General features: G+C 39.8%; 1 protein-coding gene across 5 annotated transcripts in view; it reads left to right on the top strand.

Annotated features, from left to right (window-relative positions):
* The window catches only part of CCDC66 (coiled-coil domain containing 66), a 65408-nt gene that overhangs the window by 12165 nt on the left and 38179 nt on the right, over window positions 1–15064 (top strand). For all 5 annotated transcript variants that reach the window (XR_010589052.1, XM_065550994.1, XM_042842303.2 and 2 more), the window contains exons 6-14: window positions 130–233; window positions 1720–1853; window positions 3166–3342; window positions 3946–4077; window positions 5893–6146; window positions 7568–7652; window positions 8555–8716; window positions 10517–10673; window positions 11194–11331. Coding sequence is in view for 4 of the 5 variants with exons in the window: in XM_065550994.1 (XP_065407066.1) it covers window positions 130–233; window positions 1720–1853; window positions 3166–3342; window positions 3946–4077; window positions 5893–6146; window positions 7568–7652; window positions 8555–8716; window positions 10517–10673; window positions 11194–11331 (1343 nt within the window). In the remaining variant the exon portion in view is untranslated. The remainder of the gene's footprint in view (window positions 1–129; window positions 234–1719; window positions 1854–3165; window positions 3343–3945; window positions 4078–5892; window positions 6147–7567; window positions 7653–8554; window positions 8717–10516; window positions 10674–11193; window positions 11332–15064) is intronic.

The following is a 15064-nucleotide window of genomic DNA, read 5'->3' as shown; positions in this document are numbered from 1 at the left end:
TATTAAACTTTTAATATTAGTACATTAGTAATGAAATTGAACCTGAGTAGTTCCAATGTAAATTAATAGCTAATTTAAAATTAGGCACCTTGACTTTTAAAAATAAATTAATTTTGTTTTTTTCTTCAGTAAGAATTCATGGAAACCAGCTGACATGTTTAGTACCCTAGGTGAAAGAGAAGAGGATAAAATTTTGTTAGATGCAAAGAAGTCCCAGTGGAAGAAGGAACTAGGTATACATTAAAATATAATTTGCCATATTTATATTAAGGTATTATGTTGTAGCATTGGTCACTTAATATAGACAAAGCTTCAATTTTTTTCTAGTTATAAAGGTTTAAATCAATTGATAGGACTAAAGTTTAAAAGCATTTTAAATATTCTCTATCATTTTGTGTTTTTTCTGTTTGTAAAAAACATTTGCTTGAGCTTCTAATTAGACTTGGCTAAAATAGCTTTTTATTTTTTAAATCTTTCCTTGTTTTGTTTCAGACAGAATTTACATGCATGTAGATTAAGATATATTCATCCTTGCACTGGTGCCTACACCAGGCCAGGAATTGACAGGAGTCAGCTTATGACTTGTCTTCCCTATGCAGCATATACAAGGCTAGTGGAGCCCTTGGAGCAGGCTAAGGCATTCTACATAACTTTCATTCCTGTTGCAGTAGCTTTTGTGGGCCCTGGCATGGTCAGAGAATGATCAGGGCACTGGTCCATCACAATCATTCCTCCCCTTGTTCTTAACACACCTCCTTCCTCCCCTAGTCTGGTCCTATCTGGAGAATGCTTCTTGGATGTGGACCTCCAGCAATAACAGCACTGAGGCTCTCTGTGCTGCAGATATTTTCCTGAGGCCTGATGCCTGCCCTTTGGCTCTTTTGCTGCAGCCTAGCTGGCTCTAAGGGGCGCAGCATAGCACTGATCCACAGGTTTCAGCTACTGCTGCAGAGTCGGCAGGTAGAAAGCAAATACTGTTTTGGTAAGGAGAGGGAAAGCTGTAGAAAGGGATATGAATTTGGTCCCTTCCCCCATTTTAAATAGACTTGTAGGAATTTATACTCATTCCTGGCATCCAAATTCTGAACACCATTGTGGTGTAAGCTTTTTTTAAACATAACTGTTGATATTTGTCTTTGAATCAATGTTTTCAGGAGAATAAGATCATCTAAGATTACTGGAAATTCCTAATGGAATAATGAAGCCATTAATTCCTATAGAGCAGATTTTGTTTAACCGGGATGTAAACTGTCCGGACAAAAACCCCTCCAAAATCTCCCACCATATTTCTGGGTTTGATCCTGCATGATACACCAATTCTAACCTGGTGTAACTTACTTGGTTTCAGTATAGTCATACTGGCACAAAACTAACAATGAAATGAGAATTCAGGACCTCTGCTATTTCTTAAGCAACAGATGCAATATTTTTGATAAATATTTTCCTGAGTCACTGATAGTCCGTCACAGTTTTAACCTCTCCCAATAAAGATTTCCCAGTTGCCTCCTGTTTCCACATCCTCTGCAGCCATATTTCTCATAGGCAGAGCCTTTCAACACTTAGAACAAACATCTGGTTAGAAAGACTAATCAGGCAAAGCCCAATTACCGTCTTAAGTGGCTTACACTATATTTTTTATATTACTAGATTGCATTTTTTTTTTTTTTTTGAAATTGCAGTTATTTATATTTACTTATTCTAAAAAAAAATGTTTTAAAGATGAACAGATAGCTTTAAAGAAGAAATTAAAAGAAACTTTGGAGCGACAGACGAAATACTACCGTTGGGAGAAAACGGATGGCGATGGTGATAAAACCCATTTGGAAAAACTGAAGCCAGTTAATCAAGCTAAAGTAAGGCTAGCAAGGAACCATTCAATAAAAGCAATGTGTGTCTTAGAGAACAAATTGATTTTAGTTTTTTTATAGTGCTATATTTTGTTCGTACTTCAAAATTGCTCTATAAGAGTTTGTTTTCAATGTGTATCCACTGATTACTTGTAAAATCTGCATTTAGGGATAAATCCCAGCACACAGGTCATGTTAATAGGCTGTGCACATGTAGATTCCTTTTCCTCTCCCTAATAGAAAAACGGTAACCGAGATCTTTGTATGTCCTAACAGAGTCCTGAAGGACTCTATATGAAGCCCTTATTGTGTGGGTGGAGGTGGGGTGGGGGGAAGTGGCCCCAGTGGTCCCATGTCCACTCTCTCTGGTCTGTCTTGCATTAGACCCCCTCAGTGTTGCCACAGAAACCCTATGTAGAGCTTCATTGTCAAGTGAAATCAGTCTCTTAGCCTCATACTTTGCCTATAATTTGCGACTTTGTTCATACTGTAACTATCATTTAATTCCTACCTCTGTACTTCGTTCATTCTGGTGTTTCTTATTAACCTTTATTCTTAATTTGTTGACTTTTTCCTCTTTCATTGTTCTGTGGTTTGAGAAGAATAAAACAGTATAGTTATGATCAGTCAAGCAATACTTAGGTTGTTCATTAATTTTGGTGTTTAACACATTTGCCTTCTTGTGCAAGTACAGTATGTAGAACCAATTAGATTAAAGACAAGTTCAACTATAAGAATCTACATATCTAAACCAATATTTAGTCTGAGTGGGATGGATCCTCTACTAATAGAAAGGAAAACAAATTCAGTCACTCTACCTTAATCTTATCCAAGGATTTGATACCTAATATGTCTTGACTTAGGAAGCATGACTTTTTTGGAGGTTTAAAAATATAATTGCAACCTGATAAATAAGTGATAATGGCATCCTCTTGGGAACATAACCAGGGTGGACTGGGTTTCATTCTATCCATTTCATTGGACCCTGCCAAGCAGAATTCTCCAGATTGTAGCATCTATCAGCATTATGGCATAAGCAGGCTATTGCTTTCCTATGTAGCATTCAGAATCCTTTGAAAGTTGTCCATCTTGGACCCTAAGAATTGGGATTTATTTGACTTTTTTTTTCTGATTGTTGGACAGTGGTAACTGCATGTACATTACATATTTTGGTAGAAGTTTCTATGAACTGCAGCTTGTACAAACCTAAAGTACAGTTTATTTAAAAATACTTTTAAAAATGTGTTTATATTGAAAGAATCAACCCAAAAAAAGTTAAATTGAGTATTTTAAATCACCAAGACACTATTATTTGCAGATGACATTTCCAGCTGATTTGAGCATTGCTACTGAGGAAAACCACATTTTTAGAACCACTTTGGTCACAGAGGCTAGTGAAGTTGCACCCAGTGTTTCAAGTGGACCAACTGGACAATCATCTAATTTCAGTTCTCCTGACTTGCCAGCTGCCATTCGTACAGCATTTGTGTTAGGGGTAAGACTAAGTTGCATGCAGTATCTTGTCTTTAAGAAGAATTTACTATTGTGGATGTGTATCTGCATTAAGCAAGCCTGTTCCAAACTTTTTTCCCCCTATCATTTTTATTGCTTCATTGAATCCACTGTTTACAAGGATATTGATGTTATGAGGTGTTTCTGTGAAATCCTGCATTTTTAGTAGATATTTTTAGAGCTGATGTTAATAGGATTGACATCAAGGAAAGTACTTGATTCGTGAGCCAATCCCTGTATGTAGCTCGTAATACAAAAACGAAGGAAAATTAGGAGGTTAAATAAAATCTAGCAAACGTAGAAATTAACTATTGCTGAAGATATCAATAGAAATAAAGATGAATAGAGAGTTTATCATCAGCTGCATTTTATAGTGCACGTTATGAAGACCTTGATGGGACAATTAATTTGGGCCAGATAGTATTGAAAATGAAGTCTGTTATTTTATGCCAGATAGAACAGCAGTATGTGAAGTAATGCAGGTATTCATGAATGGCAGTACTACTTAAAAATGAGAAATGGGGGCTGAGGGGAGGCAGGCAGTTACTCTGCTGCAGGTAAAAGACTAGTATCTGTGTCATTTCAGGAAGCTACACCAGTGGAGCACCCCTTTAGTGCCATGAAACGAGAACAACAGAAGAAGTGGCTTCTAGATCTGGACAAACAAAAGGAAGAGGCTAAGCTACGAAAAATAGAGGAAAAACATAATTTATCAAAGGTAGCTGTAATTTAGAGGGGTGATTTGGAATAAGAAAAGGTCTGTTTTTTAACTTTCTCTTTCAATTCTGCTGAAGTGGAAGTCTATCAACAAACTGTAGATCACACCAACTCTGAAAGCCTGACAATAAGCATCCACAACTCCTATTGATTTTGGTAGGAGTTGTGGGCACCAAGTACCTCTGAAAAATCAAAAGTGAAATCTTGGTCCATTCAAACTCAGTGGTAAAATTCCCATTTACTTCACTAGGACCAGGAGTTTACCCCAAGTCTTTATGACATTCAGAGAGCTCTAGCTAAACAACCAGCCAGTAACGGCAGAAATAGCATTCTAGTACTTTGACAGTAAAGGGAACAAAGAGTCCATTCTAAGTCAGCTCATGTGTGTGTTATTTCTGTAGTCCTTCTGTACATTACACCAAAAGACTTATAGAAGAAAAATTCTTTCCCCAAATACCCTACTGTAGCTCTTCATCTGAGTCAGACAGCTTACCTCCCTTAGGGGACAAGAAACTCAAAGAAGAGTGGGAGGAGGATTGAAAACATTTTTTCAAATTTCCTTTTTTTCCTGGACTCCTTGCTTCTCTTGGCTCTCTAATATAGGACTAAAACTTTTTCTGCCAGAGAAGAGGATTTATGCTTGACCCCGTGCAAGATTTTATATGGGATGTGCTAGTTTCTTTTCTTCAGAAGGCAAATACTAAGGGAACATTCCCCCAATCCTTCCAAAAAGGCAATTCCTTCTGGAAGTTAGGAGAGTCAAATGCGAAAACTGTATATATACACCCATGGTAGAGAGGATCCACAGGGGAAACCTTGGTTCCTTTGGCTTGTGTAGGTGTCATGTCAGAATGCCCTTTTGACAGACTAGGGCCAAAAAAAATAAAATCTCTAGGTGGTTATGTGGGAGGGAAACAAGATACCTCCTCCTCAAAAACCTCAGACAGCACAATGAACAATGTACCAATGCCTATGGCCAGGATCTTTGTGATTTGTTAAAGTGCATGTTTGTGGAGGAGACTGAAAGACGCTCCGTGAAAAGGCTTCATACATGGAACACCTCTTGTTGTTGATGCAGTGTTTCTGAGCAGGCTCTACTGCCTGGCTGAAAAATTGGGGGGACGGAAGAGAATTCATAGTAGTGAGGATCCCTGCACCTAGCATGCCGACTGCTGTCCCAGAATGAAAGTGCAGGGGGATGGATGTGGGCTGGTGAGAAAGAATACGAATACTTATTCTGATATGTGCCCACAAAAAATGTTTAAGAAAAGCTTTCTGTCACCCAAAAGAACTTGCTGCTGCTCCTCATTCATACTGCTAGAGAATATCTGGGGAGCCAGACAAAGCTGCATGGATGAGTGACTAGGATGGTAACCAATCAACTGAGCAGCTTGTAGGACTAATTGACAGCATGAAAAATAATATACATCAAGATAAGGTTGCAAAGAAAGCTGTATGGAAAACCCTGTACTAGTATTAACTTATTTTATACAAGACTGAAAGATTCTTGACAAATTTAACTTTTTCACTTGCTAGTTTTTGAGTCTTGCCATTGCAAGTAGAAATGCATTGTAAGTGATTTTTCACCAAAAAGATCTGGTTTTAATTTTGGTCTCCTTCAGGTCAGGTCACTTTCATATGAACCAGTTTTCCTATTTCTAGAATTAACTACTCTATGTGGCACAGCACCATAATAGAGCTTTAAAAACGCAAATCCTGCTGTTTAGCTTTTATCAAAATATTTAGTTAAAAGTACTTTATATGACAGTGTAACTGAGTGTATTTCCATTTTCTTTATTGCTTCATATCTGTTTAGGCTGAGGAGCATGAGAGATGGGCAGTGCATTTTGATTCTTTAAAGAACTACCCTCGTGCTAATCCACAACACCCCATAAATGGAACATACACCAAGCAGCCTGAAATTCTTTGCCTGTCCCCTGAATCTCAGGCCCTGACTGCTGTTATTCATCCTTTTACACCTGCAGCTTTAGGCCATCTCATACATTCAAAGGTGGAGAATGTAGAAAAAACTGTTGAGAACCCTACTTCGGAACAAAGTCAAAAAGCCAGGTGAGTGCATGTCTCAATTACAGTAGTCTTCCCAATCAATTCATTTCTGGAATGTCTTTAGAAGTTAATAAGTCTCTGAATTTGGTATTTACTCCTCTCTTCAGGAATTTGTATGGTTCCCTACTGAAAAAGAAATGTATTTCAGTTATTCACTAATAAAATTTACTGGAAATAAACATTCTTATGTTCAATTTCATTACAGTAACTCCTTATTTAATGTTGTAGATATGTTCCTGAAAAATGCTACTTTAAGCAAAACAATGTTAAGCAAATCCAGTTTCCCCATAAGAATTAATGTAAATGGCGGGGTTAGGTTCCAGGGAAATTTTTTTCACTAGACAAAAGACTTACACACAGTATAAGTTTTAAACAAACAATTTAAGTGGAAGAGAGTGGGATATTTCCCAGGGAATGCCTTGCTGCTAAATGATGAACTAGCGCTCAGCTAAGCCCTGAAGGGTTAACACATTATTGTTAATGTAGCCTCACGCTCTACAAGGCAGCATGAATGGAGGAAGGAGACAATAGATGCATGGCAGTGTCTGCAAACATTTCCTGCGGAAATTGAATGTGATGATGAACCTACGCTATCCCACTGGAGTGCACCACTCCCTCCACTTTCCAAAGTCCCTGGGGTGCATGTGCGTGTGAGACAGAGACACACGCAGAGAGAGAGAGAGAGAGAGAGAGAGAGAGTGTGTGTGTGTGTGTGTTTGTGTGGTATTGCCCCTTTAAGTACGCTGACCCCACTCTAAGTACACTGCCTTTTTAAGTAGATCAGCAAGTTGAGACAGCAGCTGCTGCCAGCAAGCTCCTTCCATCCTGAGCCCTTTGGTGTCCTCCCCTTGCTCTGTGGAGATGGGGTACAGGAGTGGGGGGAGGGTGACACCCTGACATCAGCACCCCTCTTCCCACCCCCACCACAGCAAGCAGGAGGCTCCCGGGAGCAGCTCCAAGGCAGAGGGCAGGAGCAGCACATGGCAGTTGGGGGAGGGACACCTGAACTGACCGGCATTTGATAGCCTGCTGGGCGGCTGCTGCACAGGGAACTTAGGGGAGCTGATAGGGAGGCTGCCGGCCCACTCTGGTTCCAAGCCCCCACCAGCTAGCTCCAACGGGCTGCTCCTCCTGCAAGCAATGGACAAAGCAGGCAGCCTCCAAACAACGTTATAAGGGAGCATTGTGCAACTTTAAATGAGCAAGTTCTCTAATAGATCAGCAACGTAACAACAAAACAGCGTTAACCGGGATGACGTTAAGTGAGGAGTTACTGTATTTATTATAGTGCAAACCTATGACAATGAATGAAAGGTACATATTTTGACACAAGTCTTACATTTAAATCTTGTTGATATTTCAGATTAAATAAAACTCTGGAATTTTTTTTTAATGGAAAAACATGTAAATGATTCTCTTCATAGTTTTCTACGGTCAATGACAGCTCTCTTGGATCCTGCACAAATTGAGGAAAGAGACAGGAGGCGGCAGAAACAGTTAGAACATCAGGTACAATCATGTTTTAACCTGACACAGCCTAAATGGGAAGAATGAATGAGGGTACGTGTGGTGATGTGACTAGGGCAGGAGCCAGGGTGCCAGTAAACATTGCTCAAGGGAATAGAAACTGTGACTTTTCCTTCACCAGATTACCCTGGTTAACCAGATGTGTGTCACTTACAGCAGTAATGTGTAAGGCATAATTAATGTTTGTCAAGTGCTTTAAGAGCCTCTATTATTAAACTGATGCCTCAGAAAAATAGGACACATCCTTAAGCATCTAATAGGACGTGTGTGGCCCTTCCCTCTAACCCACAGCATAGCTTAGCTCGACTGATATCATAGTTCCTAGTCAGCAGATGTTTAAAACAGTATGGTCCTTATTCTCATTTACACTAAACCCCCTAATTATATTTACATCCACTGCCAGAGCAGTATGGTTTGTGTCTGACTGGAGTCATAATATACTGTACAATACCATTATAACTCCTTCCAGGGCAAACAGATGGATTGAAGTACATCAGATGCCTTATTATCCCCCCAGGGAAATTGAAGCCTATAAAAAGTAATCAATGTGGTACCATTCAGGGGCATGTGTGTACACCCTCCCACACCCTGTGAGACTTTTTAAAAATTGTATTTTGTTTTGCCATACTTTCTGCTGAATAGGTTTACCTGCCAGAGAGCTACGTTTCATTTATTTTGTGTCACAGAAGATAATATCTTTCTTATTGAACTGGATTTTTATGGAATCAGAATACAAATTACATACACACACACACATATATATATATATATATATATATATATATATATATATATAAAACATGAAATTATGTAATACATTTTATATTATGCATACTACTAAGTGTTAATTTTACTAAATTTTATTACGATTTTGACATCACTAGAAAGCTATAATGGCTCAAGTAGAGGAAAAGCGAAGAAAGAAGCAGCTGGAGGAAGAGCAAAGAAAATGGGAAGAACAACAAGAAGAACACCGCTTAGCACGAGAACGAGAACTGATGCAAAAACAGTTTGAAGAGGATATGCTCAAACAAAAACAAAAGGAAGTGGGTGTTAAGCCTTTACTTTGTGCAAGTAAAGGACAGTGTTTAATAGAACTGCCAATGCCTAATAGACTTAGAAATAAATAGTAAATAATACTATTATCTAATGCATGAGGCAAGACTAGTGTTGAAATTCTATTTGTGACTATAGTTAAGGTCGAAAATCTTGAGATTTTTGAAGCAGTGTAGGGGATTTTGCCACACTTCTGTTAACATAAATTACTAGTTTTTAATATTTGAATGGAAGATGTGACAGAACCCACAGGATTGATTCAAAAATGTTACCCACCATTTTTGATTAAATTAGAAAGCCTAGAAAATTAAGTGAGCACTAATACCACCCTATTGTGAGGGGAAAGTATTGCCTTACTCCCCCCAACACCACCTCAAGCTTTTTTCACTTTAGAAAGGACATTGTCCACCTATTTTTCCATAATTAAAAAATATGAACTTATTAACTTCACATGCATTAAACTGAAATCTCTCTCCTCACCAATATAATTCATTTTGGGTACTCGATAGTTTGAGGGGTTGGTTGTGGTTTCTTTTTGGTGGGTGGGGGTGGTTTGAGGTCCAGGCAATTTTCACAAGACGACACCAAGAGGGACAAAAACCTCAAATAGTTTTAAATAAAGCTGGGGAAGATAAAGTCTTAGGCAATGTTTTGTACCCAAAATAGGATTTTTAAAATTTTTAGTTAAAACAGCAAAAACTGCTTTGAGCTCGAATAGCATCTGGGAATACCTAACTGGAGTATTGGTCTGTAGCTTGATGCTCTGAGAGACCACACAAATGTCATGTAATGCACTTGACTAGATGTGTCATGTCAGGGCTGAAGTCCCCCCCCCCCAATAAATTTTAGTAATGTCATGTCAAAAAATCAATGACACATTCTGGAGATACTAGAATACTTTGAGACCACCACACAAAACACTCCATATACATTTTATTTCAATCTTCCGGTGGCAGAAGCCCTCTCACCCATTGGTGGATTCAAACGTAGTGTTCTAGGGACCCCATCCTTACCCCCTATGGACAAATGTGCGGAAGGAATAAAATTAAGATAAAATGATTTAGCTGATGTTTTGAGCCACATAACTTGAGTTATTCTCCTCTTTTGGAGGAGATGTTGTGGGGTTCAAGGAAGGCATCGTGCAGGTATATCTCAAGCCACATAGGGCTCCAGATTCTGCAAGGAAATCAGAGGCATCCCTATAGGTCTTAGGGAGTGAGATCCCATACAGATGACCTGCTTTACTGGACTCACTTCCCTCAAGCAGCACAACTCCTTCAGGAAACTTACTGCCGTCAGATGCTCTCCTCCCTTTACCAACATGCACTAAGAGCCACAGAGGAGACCAGAACTCCGGCACTTCTTTCCACTCTGAAATCTGTAATGTGCTGAGAGGAGCTGTTACCTGGCTCCATTTCCTGCACCTTAAACCCACGGAGCCTTAAAAGTGTGAAGGAGCATCTCTGCTTGGGGATGACTTGCTGTTTCTCTGCCACAAGTATAGAGTGCACAGTTTTCTAATACATGCTTCTTTGCTTCCCTTCAAGTCACATGATACAGGGGAATCACAACGTAGTCTAGTTCTTTATGCTGCTACAGTGCTGGCTCTAAGCTCCCCGTTAGCCTCACATAAAGATCTTTGCATCTCTATTATTTCTTTTGCTCACTTAAAAAAATACCCAAATATAAAAAATCATGAATAGATGTAAATTTATAGGAGATTATGCAACCCTGTTTATTTTATTCTCCGACTAAATGATCTCATGCATTTGTCTCCCTTTTTATGATAGGAAATCATGACTCTTAAAACAAATGAGCTCTATCAGACAATGCAGAGAGCACAAGAACAGGCACAGAGATTGAAACAGGAACAACGTATTCGAGAGTTGGCTCAAAAAGGACATGACATCTCAAAACTGCAGAAGAATCTTGGGGGAGGTGGTGGCGGCAAGTACCAAACTTTAATATATTTCATTTTATTTGGGGGGAGGGGGGGCTTGCATGAGCTGTGGATCCTATTTTTAAGAAAAAACATCCTGTCAGTCTAGTCATTGCTTCTTGGCTTCAGAAACTGAACAAAACTTTTATCCTTTTAAACTCCCTTCAGTCAAGTACCTCAAAAAGCTAAACATATATAATGTTAATCAAGCCTCAAACACCAAGCAGCAGCATCCATCTTTTATAATGGAAGAAAGACACAAGTGAAGATTTTCAGGAGCACAAGTACAACTGTTTTGGCTTTCAGAGGGACTTGCATGCCTAAGTCCTGTAATTTCTTTTGAAAATCTTCCCCAGAAAGGCTAAAAGATGTGGCCAAGGTCACACTGTGAGCCAACTGCAGAGTCAGGACTAGAACCCGGAAGCCCTAATTATTAAACTACAGGGATAGGGTTAACTTGATAGTGTGCTTTATATAGACCATTAATAGAAAATTGCTTACTTAAGTCACTTGTTTCTTCCTTTTTAGGTGATAAAATATGTGAGAGTTATAATACTGGCCTTTCAAATGTAAGTCATGATCATTGTTCTGATGAAGTGAGCAGTAAGATGCATCAAGATGTAAAAACCGTAACCTCTCCTCGGAAAGATACTGCTGTGCAGACAGGTATAAATTCCAAAAAATAATATGATTTAGTAGGATATCATGTTCTATAAGGAAAAAAAATAGTGGAATAGCTCTTTCATTAGCTCAGGCTATCAGTAGAGGCAAATCTTGTTTATATAGCACAGAGTAAAACCAGAAGTGACTGCTTAGACAGATTAGAGTATCAAGAGTAAATAAAATAGCAGCAATAGGAAACTAAGGCCTTGTCTAGATTAGAGAGTTTTGTCAGCGCAAGTTATGACGATGTACAGCCATTGCTGTAATTAAACCACTGTTGCATTTCCACACTATGGTCCTTGTGTCAGTGGAGCATATCCACAACAGCAACTCTTGCATCGACAGAGAGAGCAGTGCACTGTGGGTGGCTATCCCACTGTGCAACTAGCTGCAGGGTGCTTTGGGAAGGGTTTGCAATGCCTCATGGGTAGGACCCTACCAAATTCACAGCCATGAAAAATGTGTCAAACCGTGAAATCTGGTCTCCCCCCATGAAATCTGGTCTTATGTGTGCTTTTCACAGGGGAGACCAGCATTTCTCAAATTCAGGGTCCTGACCCAAAAGGGAGTTGTGGGGTGGGGAGAGAGTCACAAGGTTATTTTAAGGGGGGCGCGGTATTGCCACTCTTACTTCTGCACTGCCTTCAGAGCTGGGCAGCTGGAGAGCAGCAACTGTTATCTGGGCACCCAGCTCTGAAGGCAGCGTCCCGCCAGCAGCAGTGCAGAAGTAAGGGTGGCAATACCATACCATGCCATCCTTACTTCTGCACTGCTGCTGGTGGTGGCTCTGCCTTCAGAGCTGGGCTCCTGGCCAACAGCCACCGTTCTCCAGCTGCCCAGCTCTGAAGGCAGTGCCGTCACTCGTAGCAGCACAGAAGTAAGTTATTACTTAATTATTTTTTTTTTTTTAAATATTTCATTTATGTCAGCCAGGTCAACATGAGAAACTTAAAATATTGGCTTCTGCAGCTAACTCAGTCGTCTTCACCTTCATTTTCCTGTTTGTTCATAATCTGGAAAAGAAAAACAAGCTTTCCTGCTTTTTCAGGTCCCAAACGATTTCTCAATTTGGAATGAATTAGTCCAAAGAAAGAAAATATTCTTTCTTCACCGGCAGAAGAAGCTACTACTGTTAAAAGTGAGATTATCACTTCAACAGTCTCTGAATCCAAGTGTTTAAGTGACTTCCACCAGTTCACTGGTGTGATTTTCTTTAAAACATCAGCAGCAAACATATATTTCTTGAGTGGTTCACCCTTCACTCTGAAAAAGGAGTCTGGTGGCACCTTAAAGACTAACAGATTAATTTGGGCATAAGCTTTCGTGAGTAAAGCATAAGCACTTCTTCGGATGCATAGAGTGAAAGTTACAGATGCAGGCATTATATACTGACACATGGAGAGCAGGGAGTTACTTCACAAGTGGAGAACCAGTGTTGACACCTCCTCATCTATTATTGGGAGTGGACTACATCCACCCTGATTGAATTGGCCCTGTCAACACTGGGCAACAGGCTGATAACACGGCCTGCATCTGTAACTTTCACTCTATGCATCCGAAGAAGTGAGGTTTTTACTCACGAAAGCTTATGCCCAAATTAATCTGTTAGTCTTTAAGGTGCCACCAGACTCCTTGTTGTTTTTGTAGATACAGACTAACACGGCTACCCCCTGATACTTCACTCTGAAGTTTATTATAGTTGGCATTATGGAGGGATGATTGCTGGATGTCCATGTCATAGCCTACTCCTCTTCTCAATACTCGGTACCAGGGTCAAACCTTAACTGCTGAAGAATATTTGCAAGAAAATGAGCTGGAGATAATGCTTGTCCCATTCATTTTTTTAATACTTGTAATTTAAGTCTGTCATTGCATATTTCTCTTTTTAAGATCTCATTCAGTTCCTTCCAAATTTCAACAGCGTAAGCAATAAAACAGCTATTTCCCTGCATTTTGTTCAAGGCTACAGAAATAGGCTTCAGGGTATTCAGCATGTGTTCAACATTTCTCTTAAGCCCAATGTTGAGAACTTTGGCTGTGACAGTGCCATCTATTTTTTCACGATTTTGTTCACAAACTGTCATCACATTAGGCCAGTTCTTGATATAGTGGGGGCAGAGTGTAGTTCTGCCCCCAACAATCTTCTATTTATTGAACTTTTTGAAACTTTGTACTTTTAGAGAGGTAAGGGATTGACTCTAGTACACAAATTTGCAGAGGGACAATAGGGTTGAGGTCTTTTATTTCTCACCTCTATATATTATTTATTTATTTAAAAACATTTTTGCTGTTAACAAGAATGTTATCTCTGGAGACACAAATCCACAGTTTGAGAACTGCAAAATTAAGCATCTGATGGTATCTTCTAGACTGAGCACTGAGTCCCAATGGGTAGATAGAAACATTAACCTAAATAATCTATACAGAAGCTCCTGGAACCCCGTAAGATTGGGTCCCTAATCCATGAACTATTGGAACTCATTTACAAAACTTTTCTTAAACATTACATGAATATATTGTCTCATACTATAAAATTAGTATTTATAATTCCTATTCCATGATGGGATATCTTTGAGCCATAATGTATCTTAATTAAAACTATCTTTAGGTAGGTTTTTTTCCTCCAAAAGCATTTTATCAAAAAAAATCTGATTTAAATAAAAAATCCGATTTTTGTATTTATTTATTTTAAAAATCATTGATTTTTATCCACCCTGCTGCTTTTCAACTGCCCTTATAACCTGCAACCCAGCCACCTCTATCAGAAAGTATGGATCTGCTCTTCAGTATTGTGCATTAAGATCACAAGGCTATAAGAGAAGCCTAACAAGGGGCTATTCGGCTGGGGGGATGCCTTGAAGGAGCATATTAACATTGAACCACAGTGATGTGTGTTGCTTTAGTGTGCTGAGCCTGGCCTTGTTTGTTTGTACTGTGCTTTGAACCCTGTAATGATTACTGTGTGTGCATGAAAAGTAACACATTTAAAATCACTTTTTAAAGTGGCACTCTGTATTATAACCAAACTGATATTGCTGAACACTTACAAAAGAAACCCACAGAAGCAACCAATCCTGAGGCAAACACTGGTGTCTCCCCACCCCAGCTCAGCAGAGATTGGTACACCAGCAGGGGGAAGGGGATACTCCGACATCAGCCCCCACCTCCCTTCCCTGTACAGCAGTCTCTTCCCTTCTTGCCCCTTCCCTCCCCCCCAGCAGCAGCCTGCCTGCTGCTACAGTCCCAGTGCCAGGGACAGCTGGATTCCAAGTTAATGTTTTGATTCTGTGATTTCCTAAGAGTTCTCCCACAGCCTTCTCTCCCCACAGACCTAGGAGATCCACCTCTTCCCCAGTAGTCCAGGCAGGAGTGTGTTTGCTGCTGGAGCTGGCATGCTCAGCTGGGCAGTAGCTATGTGAGCTCTCCACACTGAGCAGTTTCAAAACTTCCTGGGCTTAGAAAGGGGAGGGGCACATGCCTATGTAGCTGGATACAGGGCTCTGGAGTTTAAAACAGTGATCAGAGCAGTCATGGAGGGCATCGGGGATACCTCCTGGTAGGCCAGTTACAGCAACGTAATGAATACAGTGTATATACTCAAAAAGAACAGGAGTACTTGTGGCACCTTAGAGACTAACAAATTTATTAGAGCATAAGTTTTCGTGGGCTACAACCCACTTCTTCCTGTTCTTTTTGAGGATACAGACTAACATGGCCGCTACCCTGAAACCTGTCA

The sequence above is a fragment of the Chrysemys picta genome, chromosome 7 (genome assembly GCF_011386835.1).
Source record: "Chrysemys picta bellii isolate R12L10 chromosome 7, ASM1138683v2, whole genome shotgun sequence".
Lineage (NCBI taxonomy): Eukaryota > Metazoa > Chordata > Testudines > Emydidae > Chrysemys > Chrysemys picta.
The sequence above is the reverse complement of the archived record's forward strand: the minus strand, read 5'-3'. Positions and strand labels throughout refer to the sequence as shown.